This window comes from Myxocyprinus asiaticus, chromosome 45 (assembly GCF_019703515.2).
Source record: "Myxocyprinus asiaticus isolate MX2 ecotype Aquarium Trade chromosome 45, UBuf_Myxa_2, whole genome shotgun sequence".
NCBI classification, from domain to species: Eukaryota; Metazoa; Chordata; class Actinopteri; order Cypriniformes; family Catostomidae; genus Myxocyprinus; species Myxocyprinus asiaticus.
Genome location: NC_059388.1, coordinates 30,915,127 through 30,938,776, shown reverse-complemented (window position 1 = coordinate 30,938,776; position 23,650 = coordinate 30,915,127). Strand labels below are relative to the sequence as shown.

Here is a 23,650-nt window from a genome sequence, read left to right as displayed (position 1 = left end):
TGTAGTTTAAGCATTTGAAGAGACGTTATGATAGTTTATGAGTGATCTGTCTTGGTGTCACACTGAATTTTTTCTTCAGTATTACTACTTTTGACACATTTTTCGGTTTTATATTCTTATTTTTCGTTTTATAGTCTTTTATTGCCTTTCCTTTAACCTTCTTTATTATTCTTGTTATTCTAGTATTTTTTATTTTATTTGTTAATGTTACTAGTAGTGATACTAATATAACTCTTTTTGCACTATTATCATTATATTATTAATATTTAACTTTTTTGAGCTACAATGGCTTAAATCAAAAAACAAAACAAAAAAAACAAAAATTAGATTCACTGATTTTAATTTCATAATAAAATTCCATCAAATTAAACGGAGTAATTTTGAATTAAATAGTGGGTGTGGATGGGGACTCTTATTTTAAAGTGTATGCAGGCGGCAGTCTGATAGCGGAAGTTCGTGCCGTTAGTACTGCAGTCCAGGCGGATCCCGTCCGTGTCTGATCTCAAACTTTGTGTCAAAACAGAAAAACACTCGGAACCCGGTGAGTAACCCGCCTACCGACAAATACACAAGATAAACACCTGGATACACGAAAATACAGCCGATACTGAGGGGCGAGAGAATTTAACAGCACAGGCCTTTGATACTCTCTCTCTCTCTCTCTCTCTCTCTCTCTCTCTCTCTCTCTCTCTCTCTCTCTCTCTCTCTGTCTGTCTCTCTCTCTCTTTCTCTCTTTCTCTCTGTGTGTGTGTTTCAGGTGATATGGGGGATAAGGAGTTGATGTGGGCTCTGAAGAACGGAGATCTTGATGAGGTTAAGACTCTGCTAGTGAAGGTGAGACACACACAAAGTTATAAACACGTCTGAAGGCTCGTGTGCGCTTATAGACCCTTTATAAACGCTACTGATAGTAATACCGCGGTATTTTGATATATACCATGATACTGAATGATTATCATGTTCATATGTGATTTACATGTTAATTCAAAGATACTGCCATGGTATGCTCATAATACATGATAGTGCCATGGTATCTTTTCCATGTAATCATGGTAATAACATGGTGCATTGTGGTAAAAGTACCAGGTGGATGTTTGTAATGATCTTCAAATATCTGAAATAGTTTCTGATCCATTACAACAACATCAACAGGTTATTTGATGTTTTTACCTGTTGTTATTGTGATTTACTTATCAGTATGTGCCACTGTTATACCATGTTTTTGGTCATGATTTACCATGGTAAAACACCATGGTGTTTTAAGTACCCTGGTGTACAATGTAAATGTCATGGTGTATGAGTCATTCAGTAACATGGTTTACTGTATATCAAAATACCAAGGTAATATCATTGTTTATTGGACATGTACTTTGATAATACCTTGTTTTTGGTCATGTATTATAGTATTATTTGAAGTACCTTGGAGTACCATGTGAATACCATGGTATTAACATTGTATTTAAAGAATACTATGGTATTACCATGATATACAGTTGAAGTTATTAGTTTACATACACTTAGGTTGAAGTCATTAAAACAAATTTTTTAACCACTCCACAGATTTCATATTAGCAAACTATAGTTTTGGCAAGTCGTTTAAGACATCTACTTTGTGCATGACACGAGTAATTTATCCAACAATTGTTTACAGACAGATTGTTTCACTTTTAATTGACTCTATCACAATTCCAGTGGGTCAGAAGTTTACATACACTAAGTTAACTGTGCCTTTAAGCAGCTTGGAAAATTCCAGAAAATTATGTCAAGCCTTTAGCCAATTAGCCTCTGATAGGAGGTGTACTGAATTGGAGGTGTACCTGTGGATGTATTTCAAGGCCTACCTTCAAACTCAGTACCTCTTTGCTTGACATCATGGGAAAATCAAAAGAAATCAGCGAAGAGCTCAGAAAAACAAATTGTGGACCTCCACAAGTCTGGTTCATCCTTGAGAGCAATTTCCAAATGCTTGAAGGTACCACGTTCATCTGTACAAACAATAGTACGCAAGTATAAACACCATGGGACCACACAGCCATCATACCGCTCAGGAAGGAGATGCATTCTGTCTCCTAGAGATGAACGTAGTTTGGTGCGAAAAGTGCAAATCAATCCCAGAACAACAGCAAAGGACCTTGTGAAGATGCTGGAGGAAACAGGTAGACAGGTATCTATATCCACAGTAAAACGAGTCCTATCTCAACATAACCTGAAAGGCTGCTCAGCAAGGAAGAAGCCACTGCTCCAAAACCGCCATAAAAAAGCCAGACTACAGTTTGCAAGTGCACATGGGGACAAAGATCTTACTTTTGGAGAAATGTCCTCTGGTCTGATGAAACAAGAATTGAACTGTTTGTCCATAATGACCATCGTTATGTTTGGAGGAAAAAGGGTGAGGCTTGCAAGCCGAAGAACACCATCCCAACCGTGAAGCATGGGGGTGGCAGCATCATGTTGTGGGGGTGTTTTGCTGCAGGAGTGACTGGTGCACTTCACAAAATAGATGGCATTATGAGGAAGGAAAATTATGTGGATATATCGAAGCAACATCTCAAGACATCAGCCAGGAAGTTAAAACTCGGTCGCAAATGGGTCTTCCAAATGAACAATGACTCCAAGCATACCTCCAAAGTTGTGGCAAAAAGGTATTTGAGTGGGCATCACAAAGCCCTGACCTCAGTCCGATAGAAAATTTGTGGGCAGAACTGAAAAAGCGTGTGTGAGCAAGGAGGCCTACAAACCTGTCTCAGTTACACCAGTTCTGTCTGGAGGAATGGGACAAAATTCCAGCAACTTATCGTGAGAAGCTTGTGGAAGGATACCCAAAACATTTGACCCAAGTTAAACAATTTAAAGGCAATGCTACCAAATACTAACAAAGTGTATGTAAACTTCTGACCCTCTGGGAATGTGATGAAAGAAATAAAAGCTGAAAGAAATAATTCTCTCTACTATTATTCTGACATTTCACATTCTTAAAATAAAGTAGTGATCCTAACTGACCTAAAACAGGGAATGTTTTCTACGATTAAATGTCAGGAATTGTGAAAAACTGAGTTTAAATGTATTTGACTAATGTGTATGTAAATGTCTGACTTCAACTGTATATCCAAATAAAAACAAGGTATTATCATAACACCGGTCCAATAAACAATGATATAACTATGGTATTTTGATATACAGTATACCATGGTACTGAATGATTGCCATATTCATATACATTTCATTTACATTGTGCTTTGAATGTTACTATGGTATTACTTTGGTGTTTTGGTGATGGTACACTTGGTTTCCCATGTTTTTTGGACATGGTTTCATAGTGTTCTTTAAAATTCCTTACATTACCATGTATATACCATAATACATGAATATTGTAATAATTCAGTACCATCTTATATTCATCTAAGTACCATAGTGTTACCATCTGATCCCATCACTGTACCATGATAACACCACAGTACTTTTTGGAGGACTGGGTATTGATAAAGATTCAATTCATATATTGATTCATATGGGTATATATGTTGTAATGTCAAATTTTGTTACATATGAAAGAAATTCTCTCTCAGCTTATGCTGTTAATAGGTACATTACCAAAATATAAATTGTACAAATGATATTTTACCATTAGTTTTTCATCTTTTTGGTCACATGTATTCCATCAAAAAATATGAAGTCTTGAAATTACATATTATATTACATATATATATATACTGTTACAGGTTTCTTGTTTACATGCATAATTCATAGTATTTACAATCATTTCCATTGATATGTATAACAAGTGCTAAATCGGTACTGTCTCTTTAAGAATAGCGGCAATTGAGCGAGCCTCTCACAGAAGTGTTTTAGTTGAGCGCATATGAATGAAAGTGGAGTCGCGCGGCTTCTTTAGCGCATCCATGTAATGTATGATTAGAATTAAAGATTTCTATTTTTGTTGTTTTGGTCAACAATTAACTCTAAATAACAGAAAGGATATTAAAAGAGATATTATTCAATGACAAATGGATTGTCATGGCCGATAATTCCGATATTCATCATTTTTCGAATTATCGAAATCGTTAGTTTGTCTGATCTGATTGCCGATAAATTTTAAAATGCGCTCCGTTGGCTTGGATGCCACCGCCTCTCTCTGAAGTCTGGCTCAGTGTCCCAGCCACAATATTTTCGGACTGGTTATATGTCACGAGTAAATGGCCAATCAGCACTGTACTCCGTATTCATGGGGGAGGGGTGGGAAAGCGGCCAGAGATGCATCACTGAGAGGACGAGCTGTTTTCAAAGGTAAGAGTTCAGATACTGAAGTCCGGACCCCGGATTTGTTCCATCTGAACCACGAGACATCATGACAACGGTTGCCCCATCTCAACGTTTCTACACTTAGCAGCGCGACAAAACAATGAAGCTGTGTAAACCACAAGCGCTCCGGGGCGTAGATAGCACTACTCTTTCAGTGCTATGTCCTTGATTATTTTTCTCTGGCACTTAACACACTTTATTAATGCTACATTTTTGTGTGATTTTTCAGCAGTTTCTTAGGCTGAGAGTCTCAGAATGTATCATAATCTATATCATTAAAAAACATAGTTTTCTTTACAATGATACTAAACACTTGACCCTCCTTGTTTTTGTTTATTTTTGTTTTTTGTCGAGTTATAAGCCTTTAATTTTGGGTATGCCACTGAAACAGGAAATCTTTACAAAAAAAGATCTTAAAGGGTTAAGGTGCATGTGTGCTTCATACACCTTAAGAAGTCATTTTTACAAATTTAACTTCAAATATTTAAAACAAATAATAAAATAGAGATATATTATTTCCTTGTAAGGCTTTAAAACACTTATCAATGACATGAAAAATAATGTTTTAAATATCAAAATATTTCTAAATACATTTGTCTAATTGTCTATTTTTTGTCAATTTTACATTTACGCTGTTGTTTTTGGAACTCGTATAAAAAAATATTTTTATTTTAACTAATTGTTTCACTTTCCTACGTTATTTTAATGCTCTTAGATTAAACCCACGAGTACTTATTTCTCACGAAGCAAAACCTTTGAGATATCGTTTCATCGTTTTATCATATTTTTTGCGAAAGTTGAGCCGAGCCTCTGGTAACAGTGGTAACAGCGGGCACATCAGAGCGCTACACACAGACTTCCTGACAGGAGCTGCTGTGGTTGACATCCGCGGTGTGGCTCGGTGATGCTCAGAGTTCAACTGAATAACACACAAACATGAATGACACAGTTAATTGCAATTATATATTCGCTTAATATAAAGTAATTTAATGTGTTTGTATGTTTGGGTTAAAGTTCTTTGTATTGAGTTTAAAGTCTTTAAAGAGCTCAACTAAAGCCACACACACATTGGTTGTAGTTCATCTGTTAAGTGTATATCCTGTGTCACAATATCACATAACCTCCTTGTGTAATTGTATACACTCTTCACACACAAACACAGAAACGACTTGCATAGGAATGGATGAACATGAGGAGTGTGTGTGTGTTGAATAATGGCATGTGTTCTGGAGTTCTGCTTTCTTTCTGTGGTTCAGAGAGAGACCAATATAAAGTGTGTTTGGGTGTGTGGGTGTTTGTAGGAGTGTTGGTGTGGGTGGATGTGTCTGTGTGGGTGGATGTGTCTGTGTGGGTGGGGGTGTCTGTGTGGGTGGGTGTGTCTGTGGGTGTGTTGGTGTCTGTGTGTGTTATGCTTGTGTTTGTGTGTTTATGTTTGTGTGTGTCTGTGTATTTGTGGGTGTGTGTGTTTATGGGTGTGGCTGTGGGCTGGAGACCTCAGCCTCTTTAAACTCCAGCACCTGTATGGAGAAGTGTGTGGTTTACCGCTCAGTTTCAAAGGTTATTTACTTTAAAATACTTGAAGCATATATTAGATTCAAGTCATTAAAACGGGTCAGAAGTCATGCAGAAAAATCTGGGTTTAATTATAAAATGCTTGACCTTCTTTTATCAGTTATATGTAATGTCATCATGTTATATTTACACCAGTGGTTTTACAAGTTCACAAGCGTCATGATGATATGTTGTCAGTGAATCTTTCAAGAACGTATCCAGGTCACATTTCCACCCAAAATAAAAAAAAAAAAAAAAAGAAATTATATTTTGTATAAAGAATTTTAAGGGCCATTAAAGGGACAGTCCACCCAAAAATACAAATTTTGATGTACTTCTGTGGAACACAAAAGGAGATGTTTAGCAGAATGTTAGCCTCAGTCACCATCCACTTTCACTGAATGGTAAAAAGATGCTATTAGAGTAAATGGTGACTGAGGCAATCAGTCCCACATTCAGCCTGAAATCTCATTTTGTGTTTCAAAGAAAGTCATACAGGTTTGGAACAACATGAGGGTGAGTAAATGACAGAATTTTTTTTTTGTTTGTTTTTTTGCCATTATTTGGCCCCTGAATTCGCACTGTAAGAGTGTAAACATTTTAATTCTTAAATGTTCTTCCTAATATTCTCAATAGTGATTCTTATTAATATTCTATAATACTGAAATAATGCAGTTATATAAAATTCTTTGCGTTATTTAAAGGCAGTACAACAAATGCTACATAGATACTTTATGCAATTTATATAATATATTATTTTTATATTTATGTTATTACACGGTGGAACTCGCTACAGAATGATAATGGAGAGGGAACGTCTTGGAATATTTAAATCCAATTTAAACTAATTTCAGAAAAGCTTTTACTTAATTGCTTTAGTTTTGTCATCTGTTTTATTTCTGATAATCGGTTGTGGTACATATTTATATTCTGTACATCTTATTCTTTATCTTTCATATTTTTATATCTTGTTTTCCCCTATGTAGATCGCCTTAAGAAGCTAACCTTTAAGCTATAAGGGTATTTTTAAAAAAATGTCTGTTTCAGTGGCATACCCAAAATTAAAGGCTTGTAACTCGACAAAACACAAGGAGGGTCAAGTGTTTGGTATCATTATATATATATTGATATATTACGATATATTCGGAAATTTCAGCCTAAGAAATGTCTGGAAAAATCACAAAACAAATTGAGCCAAAGGTTTGCTTTTTTCCTTATTTTTCTGATTTGACATTATATATTTCTGGGTGTAAATAAGGTGGTGCTGAAAAACTGCTTTTGTTTTGTTCCCAATCATGACAACTGTATCTGAGAACATTTTTGTTCTGATACGTCAAAGCAATCAAAAGTTATAACATTACAAACATGATTTATACTAGTGTCCAAACGCCTCTCCAAACAAATAAAACATAATAATTGTACATTAGAACTAATTACACATGCAAACACAACAATGACTAAAGGTTTGCATAGAATGCAGACATGATTTTTGGAATGAGATTTCACAGAATGAGTTTCATTCTGTGCCATTTGAGTCATCATTGAGTCTGTGTCATGTACTTGGCGCCATCTCCTGGTGGCCATATGTAACATTTGTGCTTCGTGTGGATTATCTAATGGCCTGTTTGGTCAAGACTGTAGTTATTAATATTTTGACAATTCTTTTTTTTCTTTTTTTGTCTCGCGGGCCCGCCGGCGGCCCATCCGAGCTTAAAGGTTTAAAGGTGCTATTTAAAAATAATTGTTTATTATTATTATTATTATTATCAGTGTAATATATAATTATTATTATAATTACACACTGCAAAAGTGTAAATCTTAATTGTTTAAAAAAAAATAGGCTTAAAACGGTTATTAATATTTGAGAATAAATGCAAGACTTTGATAATAAATCAGTTTTAAAAGAAGTGAGTTTAATCTAAAGCACGAACAGATAACAGACTGACTTGGAAGAGTTCAGATTTAGTGGAGTGCTCATTAATATAATGTGATAATGTTTGTGTTTTGTTCAGGCTGAGGATGTGAACAGGACTCTGGAGGGAGGCAGGAAGCCTCTTCATTACGCTGTAGACTGCGGTCAGGCTGAGATACTGGAGTTTCTGCTGTCTAAAGGAGCCGATGTCAATGTAATTGTCCTTCTACTGTTCAACATATACACACACCTCAGATCAGCTCTGTGTAGATTCAAATCTGCTCTTGTATGTAAATGTTTAACCTGTCAAGTCACAAGAGCAGATATTAGTCCTGCATGGATGCTATCATTAAAAACCATCAGCCCAAAAACACAATTTGACTGTAATATGAGCTTAGTTAGTATATTAACTTCAGCTGGTTGACATTGTTTGAAGGCCTGTTCACACCAAGAACAATATGAAAAAGTGAAGTATAAATATAATGTATGTGGAACATAAAAGAAGGTACTTTGAAGAATATTCACATTTAACTTTTTCCTTATAACACAAGCAGACAGTGCCCAGTGGCATTGACAAATAGGGTTGTTATAATGAGAAATCTTTTAACAAATATAGTTTAAAACACGTTTGTTAAGTTAATATGAATGTAATCGTTGTGTCCATGTTGGTTTCATTTTTATAGATTTTTAATTTTTTTTTTGCTACAAAAACAAAGATTATTTAATGTTTAAAAATGTCAAGTGGTGTTACCCCTGAACTTAATAATGAATTTCAAAAAAGTAATATAAAAATAAAAAAAATTCACATTTTTCAAAGCAAAAATTTTTGTGAATTAAGTCACAAATATATATATATAAAACATTCTTAGGGTAACTCCATTTGACCCAAACAACATTCTGAAAAATATCAGATAAAAACAAAAAACGGTGGTCTAATGGGGTCTTTTGTTTTATGTGTGCGTTTTGGTCACATGACATCAGAATGTCTACCCCTATAACCAATGGGCTTTCAAACTGGGGTCTGGGGGCCGCAAGGGGGTGCCAGGGTGTCTGCGGAAAAAAAAAAGATTGACATTACTGTTGTTACTGTTTCATTCTGGTTGGAAATCATGAGATTAATTATAATTATTTTATTCAATTGACAGCACTAGTATTTAACTTAGAGTTAGACCAGTATATCGGTTTTGCCTATTAATCTGTGCCGATAGTTGCTTTTTGGAAGTATCAGTTTATGCCGATAGTTTTTATTCCTCAGTGTTTCTCTGTGGCCGACGCTATTTTGATTGCATAATCAAGTAATCTAAATTGAAGTGAGGGCATGCAATACAAGCCACAAAAATACGACTATTTGTAAACATGCCCTATCAGCACATACAGTATCTTGTGAGTAATAATAAAACTTATTCCTCATCAAACCTCATCTAGTGAAATACATGTACAAACTCTTCATTTGGTGAATGTATATATATATATATATATATATTTAGGGTATAAAAAGCTACATTTGGTAAATATAGAGCATTTTAATGGAGCCAAGTCGCTGTCATTTCAAAATAAGAGTCCCTTGTGTGTTTACATTTAAAAGTCCCGCTTTAGGCACCAAATCTTTCTTTTATTTTTTGGGTTTTTATTGCGGTTTTGGTTAAACAATAAACTGAATCTGGGATTTTATTCATGTTGGACTCTTGTAGCCACTATGGCTGTGCCTGTTATAGTATAGCAATTTTTTAACATCCTCCAAATCGAATTTAAAAACTATCTGCCGATTCATCGGCCTTTTACACCACCTTAGTTATCGTTATTGGCTAAATCCACTATCGGTCAACCAATAGTAAGTGATTTTATCACACTAAAATCATGTTAACACATATTGTTTGTCTTATGGCTTTTGAAATAGTGAGTATTTTAATGTTTACAGATTGACCACATTCACTTACATTGTGTCTCACTTTAACACTTTTTTTTAGAAAAGGAGGGACGAGTTGAAATTATTTTTCATGGTATTAAACATTATGCCGCAAATGCTGTCGATTGAGCTTAACTTGTATTGAACCCCGAATAATCCTTTAAAGGGACGTCTCACCCAAAAATGAAAATCCTCTGATAATTTACTCTTTTGCAAAACACTTTTGACGATATGTAGAAAAAGATCCAGGCTCAGCAGGTCCTTAGAATGGGAGTGGATGGTGATTTAGATGTTTGTAGGTCCCAAAAGCACAGATAGTCAGCAAAAGAGTAATCCATCCTATCTCTAGCGGTGACATTAATGTCTTCTAAAGCGAATCAATCACTTTGTGTGAACGATATTCAAGCACTTTTATTTTTCTCTCCCCAATTTGGCATGCCCAATTCCCAATGCGCTCTAAGTCCTCGTGGTGGCGTAGTGACTCACCTCAATCCGGGTGGCGGAGGATGAATCTCAGTTGTCTCCGTGTCTGAGAACGTCAATCCGCGCATCTTATCACGTGGCTTGTTGAACGCGTTACCGTGGAGATGTAGCACATGTGGAGGCTTCACGCTATTCTCCGCGGCATCCACGCACAACTCACCACGTGCCCCACCGAGAGCAAGAACCACATTATAGCGACCACGAGGAGGTTACCCCATGTGACTCTACCCTCCCTAGCAACCGGGCCAATTTGGTTGCTTAGGAGACCTGGCTGGAGTCACTCAGCACGCCCTGGATTCAAACTCGCGACTTTACTTGCTGAGCTACCCAGGCCCCTCCCTCCAAGCACTTTTTAACTATAAAAGATCGCTTCCAGTCAGACATTGACGAATGGCCGAATTTACCCGAGTGCTCCCGTGACGTAAGTGCGATGGCACGTGAACTGACATGTGACAGACACACAACCAATGAGTCAAAGGAACGTGTGAACATGCTTGCGTCACCGGAGCACTCGGGTAAATTTGGCCATTTATCAACACCTGACTGGAAGTGATCTTTTATAGCTAAAAAGTGCGTAAATATCGTTCTTTTTCGCACACAAAGTGATCGAGTCGCTTTAGATGACATTAACGTCACCGCTGGAGATAGGATATTTGCCAACATTTTCTTTTGAAAAGAATATACAGTAAGCTTTAAATGAGACTTATTTATTTAGTTTTACTGTCTCTGGACAGTTACACCACTGCGACTTTTTTTTAAACATTTTTTATTTAAAAATGTAACAATTTAAAGAAAAACATATCCAAATGACTTCGAACTCAGAACTTGAAAACATGTTCATCATAGTAGAGGTGTATTCAAGTAATTTTGAATCATAAAAAAAATTTGCATCACATCATTGACCCTGATGTCAAGCTTGAAAAAGGACAAAAAGCCCCATAGAAGTAGAATTTTCTAAATAATAATAATAATAATTTGCTAAAAAGACAGTCTTGTTGGCAGACTTCAAAGCAATCGCTCTGGGTGTGAATAGGCCTTATCACTTATTCTGTTCACCAATTTGTGTGAACTAATCTTCCAAACACTGGAAAAAAAAAGATGAGAAATAACACTGTAAAACTGGCTGCTTTCAGTCGACTTACACTAATATGCAGTGTAGTGCTGATCTTGTGCCTCAAGGGCTGAAATATCCTTCACACTGTGACTGAGGCGAGGCGTGAAGCTTTCTTCTCACAAACACACTGTTTCCCAAACAATGAATAATTATATTTAGTTTTGAGTAACAGTAAACACAGGCTGTCTGTGTGAAGGATTTTCAAGCTGAAATGACACTTACAAAAAAAGTGCAGAAAATCTTATTTCTCGCATAGATCTGTCACAATCATTACGGCTCAGTTGATCTTTTCATGAGTGTTCAGGAAACTTTCGTTCATGTTTTTAGTGTTTGTCAAGACAAACTTTTATGGCAAACTAAAACAAGCTTATACGTATGATTAATATAATTTCACTGTAGAGAGTTTTACATGGGCACATTCTCACTGCATGCATCTTTCTCTCTCTCTTTCTAATTCATATAGTGATTCAGAGAACGGTGTAGAACGTTTTTCTCATGATCTTTGTCTCACAGGCTCCAGATAAACATGGCATCACTCCACTGCTGTCCGCTACTTATGAAGGTCACGTGGCATGCGTCAAGATACTTCTAGAAAAGGTACTGGTACATTCACACACACTCATGCTTTTCAATAGGTCAGTGAGCTGTGTGTGTGTTAGCACAAGGGGTGTAACGGTTCTCTTAAAAACCGAACCGTAGTTCACCTCTAGTTTAATGACGCACCTGGAGCACAAGGTTTGGCGAAGAAAACATAGCGTCAAATAGACCAGCACAGTAAGAACTTCAGCTAATGCACCCGAATGGCTCTGTAGATGGATACGCTCCGCCCGTGTGGGGTAATCTGTGTTTCCCTTTTCGTTTTTTTAGACAGACATGAAGCAATAACTAAAGCGATTGAAAAGTTCATTGCCAACGATATGTTGCCCTACTCCGTTGATGAAGATTTGAGAAGTCCTCGTGGTGGCGTAGTGATTTGCCTCAATCCGGGTGGCGGAGGACGAATCTCAGTTGCCTCCACGTCTGAGACCGTCAATCCGCGCATCTTATCACATGGCTTGTTGAGCGCGTTGCCTCGGAGACATAGCGCGTGTGGAGGCGTCACGCCATCCACCGCGTCATCCACGCACAACTCACCACGCGCCCCACCGAGAGCGAGAACCACATTATAGCGACCACGATGTGGTTACCCCATGTGACTCTACCCACCCTAGCAACCGGGCCAATTTGGTTGCTTAGGAGACCTGGCTGGAGTCACTCAGCACGCCCTTGGATTCGCTAGCAAACTAGCCAGCTCCAGGGTGATATCAGCGTGTGATTAAACCTAGTGGTGCACCGATCAGAAAATTTGAGGCTGATACCGATCTCTAATTTTTATTTTTATTTTGTATTTTTTTTAACACTAAGATTGGCCGATACCAATTTTTTAAAAAGTGCCTGTGGCAGGTAGGAGGGCGGGGCCGGATCGTGATGCTGTTCACCCGGCCCCTAATCAGGCTAATCAAGCCCTCGAGAGGCATAAAGGCCAATGTAACACAGTTCAATGGAAAGGAGGAAGCGAGAACTGGCTTGACAATATAAATAATAATTAAAAAATAAACTTAAACAAAAAGACAAATATAAACACATGCCGGCCAGCTGCCCGTAACACTCTCTCTCTGGAACTGCCACCTCCGGTTGCCTTTAATCCTCTCGAGGGCTTGATTAGCCTGATTAGAGGCCGGTTGTGCAGCATCATAACCCGGCCCCGCCCTCCTCCCTGCCACAGTGCCCTTTGCCACACTTTTACAAGATATATGCTGCAGTTGTTTATGCCCCACACAGTAAAGTTATAGTAACACTTTACAAAAACGTTCCAGTTGTTAACATTAGTTAACAACATTAGTTAACAAACTTAATGTTAGTTACAACATAAACTAGTACATTTTTAAAATCAAAAGTTGTATTAGTTAATGCACTATGAACTAACAATGAACAATTGTATTTTTATTAACTAAATAAAAATGACTCGCCTCAATCCGGGTGGCGGAGGACGAATCTCAGTTGCCTCCGCGTCTGAGACCGTCAATCCGCGCATCTTATCATGTGGCTTGTTGAGCGCGTTACCGCGGAGACGTAGCGCGTGTGGAGGCTTCAACGCTATTCTCAGTGGCATCCACGCACAACTCACCACGCGCCCCACCGAGAGCGAGAACCACATTATAGCGACCACGAGGAGGTTACCCCAACATGACTCTACCCACCCTAGCAACCGGGCCAATTTGGTTGCTTAGGAGACCTGGCTGGAGTCACTCAGCACGCCCTGGATTTAAACTCGTGACTCCAGGTGTTGTAGTCAGCATCTTTACTCGCCGAGATACCCAGGCCTCCTGAAAGCGAGCATACTGAAGGGAGTTAAGCTGTCTTTTGACTGCATCCGACAGACGATAGACCGGAAGTCATTCATTTCCAATGGAGAGTCACATGGGGACTGCGTGAGGTTCCGACCATCTCCGGATGCGAAATTTTCCGATCCGATTTGAGCCTCGGCTGAGTTAAAATATTCCAACTCGTGCGACTAGACCGTATGCGACTGCCCGCCCAGAAGTGATATATTCCTGCAAAACTATCAGTGTGAAGTGACAAATATCAATAGATTCTGTCCTAAACTTTTTACTAAATGCCTGCTACTTCTGTATTTTACACAATTATTAATGTAGAAGTCAGAAATGATTGTTTACGTTGCAAATATCACAAAACGTTTTTGGAATTACAGTAAATGTGATTAAATGTGTACATGTGACATTTATTTCTGCACATGCAAAACCTACATATTTAAAATCACATCTGTGAATTTCTGATTCATATTTGCTGCTGAGCATAGCAAATACCGAACCGTACCAAAACCGTGAGAAATTTGAAATGTTACACCTCTAGATAGCACTGGGCAGTGTGAACAAAAGCTAATATCACAATGTGAGGAGTTTTATATCCCTAACGGTGTATATCATAAATCTTTTTTTTTTTTTTTTTTTTGCTGGAAGGGACGAGTCAATTATTTTTCGTGCTAGTCAACACAATGCAACAAATGCTGTCGATTGAGCTTAACTTGTATCCTTTTAAAAGCTTGAAACTATATTTAGATAATACAAAAACAAATGAAAGGTATTTCGTCTTGTTTGATTATTTTCTCTTTATGTAGATTTTGATGGATGCAAACCAAAAGGTAATGTAATATATAAATGAACAGTCAAAATCTGTAGTGACTGACACATTTGTACCGTTGCAGTATATATGGTCATTTGTGTTGTGTGTGGTGGAGCGTTGAGAGGCGGCAGAGAAAGGGCTTTTTGTTTGTGCTTAAAAGCGTATTCTGCTGAATAGAGGCTGTAAACAGGGGTTGTATAATGCAGTTATGTCAGAGGGGGGTCATTACTGCCTCTATGCACAGCACATTCTTTAGTGTGAGATCCCCCTGAGATTACACAACAACACACACACACACACACACACACTGACGGTGTCCCTCAGGAGCCCCGTCTCTCTGCTCACTCCAGGGGTCCTTCATATACGTGCTGGTGACATGTTGATGACACACACACACTGTGGTTCTGTGGCCGCTGGGCAGCTTTGATGTTTTAGTTGGGACTGACCAAACTTTTGTGGCTTATCTAAAGGAATATTCCCATGGTTCCTACATGTCCTGGAAAACCTGGGATTTTGCAATGTAGTTTTCCATTCATGGAAAAGTCATGGAAAATGAAAAAAATTCCTAGATGTCCTGGAATATAATTATTTGTCCTGGAAAATATTTTAGTATAATAACACTGTTTGAGTAACATGGTAACGATTGGGATTTGGGATAGGTGTCAAAAACACACATTCATGGGGCCTGGGTATCTCAGCGAGTATTGACGCTGACTATCACCCCTGGAGTCGCGAGATTGAATCTAGGGCGTGCTGAGTGACTCCAGTCAGGTCTCCTAAGCAACCAAATTGGCCCGGATGGTAGGGAGGGTAGAGTCACATGGGGTAACCTCCTCGTGGTCGCGATTAGGGGTTCTCGCTCTCAGTGGGGCATGTGGTAAGTTGTGTGTGAATCGTGGAGAGTAGCATGAGCCTCCACATGCTGTGAGTCTCCGCGGTGTCATGCACAACGAGTCACGTGATAAGATGCGCGGATTGACGGTCTCAGAAGCGGAGGCAACTGAGACTTGTCCTCCGCCACCCGGATTGAGGTGAGTAACCGCGCCACCACGAGGACCTAGTAAGTAGTGGGAATTGGGCATTCTGAATTGGGAGAAAAGGGGATAAAAAATATATAAAAATAAAATAAATAAATAAATTTATCAGGGGTGGTAGTCCGCGTCAGTACTCGCTGAGCTACCCAGACCCCCTTATTCATTTATTTTTATTTATATTTTATTTCTTTTTTTATAACAACTGAAAGTCATAATTAGTCCCCAACCCTAAAAAAGACAGCCCATTTTAAATGTTTATCACTCATTTAGCTAAATGTGCTCACTCCCACAACTTTCTCTTGTTTATGTGGCCAATGTAACAGCAACTCTGACCACACAACACAGAGAACAAACAATACGTTCATTAAAAAGACACTTATGTTCAGAGAGATGTGAAACTACAGAATGAACAAGGCCAGATAGTTCGCGTGTCTGTGATGCCCACTGGCATTTTCAGAACTCTTTGGATGGGGTGAACACACAAAATCAATTCTGCTTAAAATGTCTGTTGGATTGTCAATGCGGTCTGTTCTCAGGTGAAGCTCACAGTTACAGACGAGTGTGTGTTTGAATGTGAGCGGGTCATGAACAGCTGCAGGACAAAACAACAGAGAGAGGCCTTCAAATTTAGCACTTTGAGCTCTGCATACTCTAAACTGAAGAAGTTTATTGGATTCAGAACAGAGCCATTGACTTGATACATTATTAGCTGAAACTCTAACCTGTGTGTAAAGCGGAATATTCAGTCGGCATCCACTGTAATGATCAGTACACTGCATTGATCCAAATAGAGGATGCATTGTAAAATATTTCTGTATGAGGCGATGGGCCGGTCGATTACCCTGTTCACCTCATGTTAGAGAGGCCCATGTAGATTATGCATCAAATCCTCAGTGTTACTCAATAATGGCATAATAAGGTCTTATTGGTCAGCTGTGAAGGGTAATCTTGTGTTGAACAGTGTTGTATAGCATTGCTCATTGGTTATAGTGTTGGGTTGTGTATAATGGTGTTTAATTATCAGTGCTTAACAATAAGGAACTGTTCTGCTGGGCACACAAAACAAATACAAAGATTCTGGTTTCTTAACCATTATTTTAATACCTTTGAGGAAGAAATATTTGGAAATAACCAATAAAGTTCTCATTGAATTTACTGCCCTAAGCAGTCTTTTACCAAATGATGAGATCATTTCGGATTTTCACTGAACAGATTCTTGCATATGGTGTGTTTAAAAAGAACCAGCTAAAGAGTCATTCATTCAGGAACCGGTCTACACCGGTCTCCCTGTATGTTTCATGCTGTAGATTCGTAAGAACGGCTCATAAGAGTCATTCATTCAGGAACCGGACTACACCGGTCTCCCTGTATGTTTCATTCATAAGAACGGCTCATAAGAGTCATTCATTCAGGAACCGGACTACACCGGTCTCCCTGTATGTTTCATTCATAAGAACGGCTCATAAGAGTCATTCATTCAGGAACCGGTCTACACCGGTCTCCCTGTATGTTTCATTCATAAGAACGGCTCATCAGAGTCATTCATTCAGGAACCGGTCTACACCGGTCTCCCTGTATGTTTCATGCTGTAGATTCATAAGAACGGCTCATAAGAGTCATTCATTCAGGAACCGGTCTACACCGGTCTCCCTGTATGTTTCATACTGTAGATTCATAAGAACGGCTCATAAGAGTCATTCATTCAGGAACCGGTCTACACCGGTCTCCCTGTATGTTTCATTCATAAGAACGGCTCATCAGAGTCATTCATTCAGGAACCGGTCTACACCGGTCTCCCTGTATGTTTCATGCTGTAGATTCATAAGAACGGCTTATAAGAGTCATTCATTCAGGAACCGGTCTACACCGGTCTCCCTGTATGTTTCATGCTGTAGATTCATAAGAACGGCTCATAAGAGTCATTCATTCAGGAACCGGTCTACACCGGTCTCCCTGTATGTTTCATGCTGTAGATTCATATGAACGGCTCATAAGAGTCATTCATTCAGGAACCGGTCTACACCGGTCTCCCTGTATGTTTCATGCTGTAGATTCATAAGAACGGCTCATAAGAGTCATTCATTCAGGAACCGGTCTACACCGGTCTCCCTGTATGTTTCATGCTGTAGATTCATAAGAACGGCTCATAAGAGTCATTCATTCAGGAACCGGTCTACACCGGTCTCCCTGTATGTTTCATGCTGTAGATTCATAAGAACGGCTCATAAGAGTCATTCATTCAGGAACCGGTCTACACCGGTCTCCCTGTATGTTTCATGCTGTAGATTCATAAGAACGGCTCATAAGAGTCATTCATTCAGGAACCGGTCTACACCGGTCTCCCTGTATGTTTCATGCTGTAGATTCATAAGAACGGCTCATAAGAGTCATTCATTCAGGAACCGGTCTACACCGGTCTCCCTGTATGTTTCATGCTGTAGATTCATAAGAACGGCTCATAAGAGTCATTCATTCAGGAACCGGTCTACACCGGTCTCCCTGTATGTTTCATGCTGTAGATTCATAAGAACGGCTCATAAGAGTCATTCATTCAGGAACCGGTCTACACCGGTCTCCCTGTATGTTTCATGCTGTAGATTCATAAGAACGGCTCATAAGAGTCATTCATTCAGGAACCGGTCTACACCGGTCTCCCTGTATGTTTCATGCTGTAGATTCATAAGAACGGCTCATAGAGTCATTCATTCAGAACCGGTCACACCGTCTCCTGTATGTTTCATGGTAGACATAGACGGCTACAGAGTCATTCATTCAGGAACCGGTCTACACCGTCCTGTATGTTTCATGCTGTAGATTCATAAGAACGGCTCATAAGAGTCATTCATTCAGGAACCGGTCTACACCGGTCTCCCTGTATGTTTCATGCTGTAGATTCATAAGAACGGCTCATAAGAGTCATTCATTCAGGAACCGGTCTACACCGGTCTCCCTGTATGTTTCATGCTGTAGATTCATAAGAACGGCTCATCAGAGTCATTCATTCAGGAACCGGTCTACACCGGTCTCCCTGTATGTTTCATGCTGTAGATTCATAAGAACGGCTCATAAGAGTCATTCATTCAGGAACCGGTCTACACCGGTCTCCCTGTATGTTTCATGCTGTAGATTCATAAGAACGGCTCATAAGAGTCATTCATTCAGGAACCGGTCTACACCGGTCTCCCTGTATGTTTCATGCTGTAGATTCATAAGAACGGCTCATAAGAGTCATTCATTCAGGAACCGGACTACACCGGTCTCCCTGTATGTTTCATGCTGTAGATTCATAAGAACGGCTCATAAGAGTCATTCATTCAGGAACCGGACTACACCGGTCTCCCTGTATGTTTCATGCTGTAGATTCATAAGAACGGCTCATAAGAGTCATTCATTCAGGAACCGGACTACACCGGTCTCCCTGTATGTTTCATGCTGTAGATTCATATGAACGGCTCATAAGAGTCATTCATTCAGGAACCGGACTACACCGGTCTCCCTGTATGTTTCATGCTGTAGATTCATAAGAACGGCTCATAAGAGTCATTCATTCAGGAACCGGTCTACACCGGTCTCCCTGTATGTTTCATGCTGTAGATTCATAAGAACGGCTCATAAGAGTCATTCATTCAGGAACCGGTCTACACCGGTCTCCCTGTATGTTTCATGCTGTAGATTCATAAGAACGGCTCATAAGAGTCATTCATTCAGGAACCGGACTACACCGGTCTCCCTGTATGTTTCATGCTGTAGATTCATAAGAACGGCTCATAAGAGTCATTCATTCAGGAACCGGACTACACCGGTCTCCCTGTATGTTTCATGCTGTAGATTCATAAGAACGGCTCATAAGAGTCATTCATTCAGGAACCGGACTACACCGGTCTCCCTGTATGTTTCATGCTGTAGATTCATATGAACGGCTCATAAGAGTCATTCATTCAGGAACCGGACTACACCGGTCTCCCTGTATGTTTCATGCTGTAGATTCATAAGAACGGCTCATAAGAGTCATTCATTCAGGAACCGGTCTACACCGGTCTCCCTGTATGTTTCATGCTGTAGATTCATAAGAACGGCTCATAAGAGTCATTCATTCAGGAACCGGTCTACACCGGTCTCCCTGTATGTTTCATGCTGTAGATTCATAAGAACGGCTCATAAGAGTCATTCATTCAGGAACCGGTCTACACCGGTCTCCCTGTATGTTTCATGCTGTAGATTCATAAGAACGGCTCATCAGAGTCATTCATTCAGGAACCGGTCTACACCGGTCTCCCTGTATGTTTCATGCTGTAGATTCATAAGAACGGCTCATAAGAGTCATTCATTCAGGAACCGGTCTACACCGGTCTCCCTGTATGTTTCATGCTGTAGATTCATAAGAACGGCTCATAAGAGTCATTCATTCAGGAACCGGTCTACACCGGTCTCCCTGTATGTTTCATGCTGTAGATTCATAAGAACGGCTCATAAGAGTCATTCATTCAGGAACCGGACTACACCGGTCTCCCTGTATGTTTCATGCTGTAGATTCATAAGAACGGCTCATAAGAGTCATTCATTCAGGAACCGGACTACACCGGTCTCCCTGTATGTTTCATGCTGTAGATTCATAAGAACGGCTCATAAGAGTCATTCATTCCATTCATATGAAAACCACACGGTTCCAGTATTATTATTTTTTTTAAACCGAACCAGTTTTTGATGCTTAACCGTAATATAAATAATGTCAGAAAATAATAACATTAACTTTTCTTCAGAAAACCAACTTACTACTAATAAGTGTATTTTTTTTTTTCATTTGTAATAGCTTAAAATTAGACAAATATAGTGTAACTATTTACAACTGTTCTCACAATTTCTTGAAAAACCTGGTCTGTAGTAGTGTTGAGTCTCGTAATCACAAGTTCATTTCTAACTGGATCAGCAGTTTTGCCGAGATCTTGTCTCACTGTGTGTGTGTGTGTGTGTGTGTGTGTGTGTGTGTGTGTGTGTGTTTCTCCAGGGTGCTGATAAGGAACGGAAAGGTCCCGATGGTCTCAGCGCGTTCGAGGCGGCCGAGAGCGATGCCATCAAAGCTCTACTGAAGTGAGTCACGCTGTCGGCAACAGAGAGGGTTCGACCGCAGCCACTGGATCCAACACACACACCTCTCTGTCCCTGCCCACGGGCTGCATACGGCTCTAGGTTTCCTTTTGTTTTTCTTTTCGTTTTCTCCATGATCTTTTTTTATTCTGTGAGATGGGTGGGTCTCTAGTGTATCAGAATCAGCCATTGGTTGATGGACCTGTCACTCATGTCATGCCTCCCATATGGACCAATGGGAAAGCGGTCAGACTACGCCTATAAAACACCACTAAACACGGACTTTAGAGTTCAGACTACAGCGCAAAGAGTCGAGTATAGAAAATGATGATGTGTACATTTATTTTTTTAGACTGTAAGGCCACCAGAAAACGTGATTGTAATGTAGAAACTGATGGTTATGTAGTTGAAAGGGCTTTTGAAAACATTTGAACAATGAACTTACCTGCGCTCCAATCCTACTTATTCTCTTATTCAAAACAGAGAACAAAATAATGAATTGCTTCAAACATTTCGCTGGCCTGAACATTTGCTTTTGTGCCCCTTTAAAACTGTGTTGTTGTTAAAAAAAATAAATAAATAAAAAAAAAGATTAATTCTCAGCTGCTGTGCGCTTTTTAGAGTGTTAAACCGGTTAGCCAGATGAGCAGATACCTGTCTCTCTCTCTCTCTCTCTCTCTCTCTCTCTCTCTCTCTCTCTCTCTCTCTCTCTCTCTCGTCTTTAGAGGTTGACATGTCTTACTCTTCAGATGTCGCCCTCTCTAGAGTTTTGCTCATCTAACTCTAATAGGCCGTCTCTTCTCTTTCTGCATGAAACAAACCTTCACATTGATCAGCAAATGAACATATTGAAGATCCATATCTGGCATTGTTGTGAAAAGTCCATTTGAAAACAAATAAAACGAATTCAAACAATTATTTGTATTTTGTCGCCTTTTTAAAAGGAATCACGTGTGTGGGATGTTTCGAAGCGGGATGTTTCTTTAACTTCGCACAGTTTCATGTCCCAGGGGTTAATTTGTATTAAAATGACTTTCCTTTTTATATATGAAACTGAACACATTAAAAAATTGGTCACATTAAAACTGAATTTATTTTATATGAAAATCCTATAAAAACACATTTTATTACACGTTTAAATCCATGATCAGCTTTACAAAGAGTGAAATAAACTCAAACCATTTCAATATTTATTGTGTCAGAAGCAGAATGTTTTTTTTATATTTCCAATCAAGCTGAAATGTTTGCTAAATAAAAAAAACTAAAAAGTGTGAAAATACTATTTAAATGTGTGTATTTAAGATACATCATGTTAGCTATGAAATCAGACTAATTTATTAAAATTTGTATTATTATTATTATTATTCAAAAATAAATAAATGTCATTTCCACCACAAAATTCTGTTAAACGTTTTGAAAATTTTACTCTATATTAAACTATAAAAATACAAGTTATTAATGGTTAAAAATTAAATAAACATAAACCATTTTTATTTTGTGAAAATTATTACTATACATTTTTCAAAAATTACGACTGTCCCACAGTTGTCGCTTACGACGCAGTATGTTTTTAACTTCTTTTTGATATATGAACATTCAAATTTGACAGTTTTAGCCTGATCCCAGACTTTCAATATTAAACTATGAAAATACATGTTTAAATCCATGATCATCTAAACAAAGAGTGAAGTAAACAAACCATTTCAATATTTACTGTGTCAAAATTAAAAATAAATATTACATGTGAGCAGAATTCTTTTATATAAGGGCGTCATTTCCAATCAAGCTGTAATTTTGCCAAATAAAAAAACAAAAAAGTGTGAAAAATACTATTTAACCCTATAACGCCTTTGACGGCTCCTGTTTCACTCTCTGTTCAAGCTGATGATCTAAACATGTTTATGGCACCATCTAGTGGTTATTTATGGAAAAAAGTGGTTTCAGTGTTTATATCGATCTATTTAATATGGTGGCGAACTACACAAAAATGAATTTCTGGGCCTCAGGAGGATAATGCCGTTTAAAGTCTAATGTATCAAATATGATACATAAAAAAGAAAACGTGCACATTTTTTATTATTAATTATAAATGATTGCCAAAAATGTGGACATGTAATTTAATTGTGTATATTTAGGATACATAAAATGTTTGCTATGAAATTAGCTTTAGCAAGACAAATGAGTTGGTCATTATTTTTTTTTTTAAGAAGTTAAAACTAATTTCCATCAGAGGAGAGTAACCGCGCCACCACGAGGACCTACTATGTAATGGGAATTGGGCGTTCCAGATTGGGGAGAAAAGGGGGTAAAATTAAACATAAATTACTACTTTTTTAGTAAAAGTTGCTGATATACAGATATATATATATATAGGCCAAAATTGTGGTCATTTTGAGATTATTGCAAAGGCAGATAATCGCACTCGCTTGGCTGATAAACAGAAGTGATGGTTCCTCCTTGTGTCAAGTCAAAAATCTACCGACACTGTTAATGATTAATCAGCATTTTCTGATTTCAGATATATTAGAGTGCATTTTCAGAATACACTGCTCATTTTTTAATACACAGCAAATTTGTGAACATCTTACTTGATATATAAAGTCTGTAGTAGAGGTAGACCGACATATCGGTTTTACCAATTAATCGGTGCCAATAATTGCTTTTTGGAACTTTCGGTCATTGGCAAAAATCTATGCCAATATTATTATTATTCCTCCATGCTCATTTGATAATAATGTTTTTTACATTTAAGCAAGGGCATGCAAAGGAAAATTTGACTTTGACCAGTGGAAACGTCCTTCGTAATCACATACATCATATCTCCAATATATTGTGAATAATAATAATAATAATAATAATATATAGGCTATAAAAAGTTTAATTTGGTAAATAATAGAGCATTATAACGGAGCCAAGTCTCCATTTCAAAATAAGAGTCCCCAGTGTGTATTTCAGGCTTGTTTAGTGTTTTTATGTACCCAATCTTCTTTTTTTCTGATTATTATTGGTTGAAAAATAAACGTCTGTGTCTGTGCCGACTAAGAAAATGTTGTAACATTATATGAATCGATTTTAAAAACTAT

General features: G+C 38.3%; 1 protein-coding gene across 1 annotated transcript; it reads left to right on the top strand.

Annotated features, from left to right (window-relative positions):
* The first annotated feature begins 387 nt into the window (after positions 1–387).
* Positions 388–21,485, top strand: LOC127435227 (myotrophin). Its single transcript, XM_051688513.1, has 5 exons — positions 388–541; positions 758–834; positions 7,863–7,976; positions 11,779–11,862; positions 20,488–21,485. Exons 2-5 carry the CDS (start codon positions 763–765, stop codon positions 20,572–20,574), a joined length of 357 nt encoding a protein of 118 aa, XP_051544473.1. The 5' UTR covers positions 388–541; positions 758–762; the 3' UTR covers positions 20,575–21,485.
* The last annotated feature ends 2,165 nt before the right edge of the window (positions 21,486–23,650 follow it).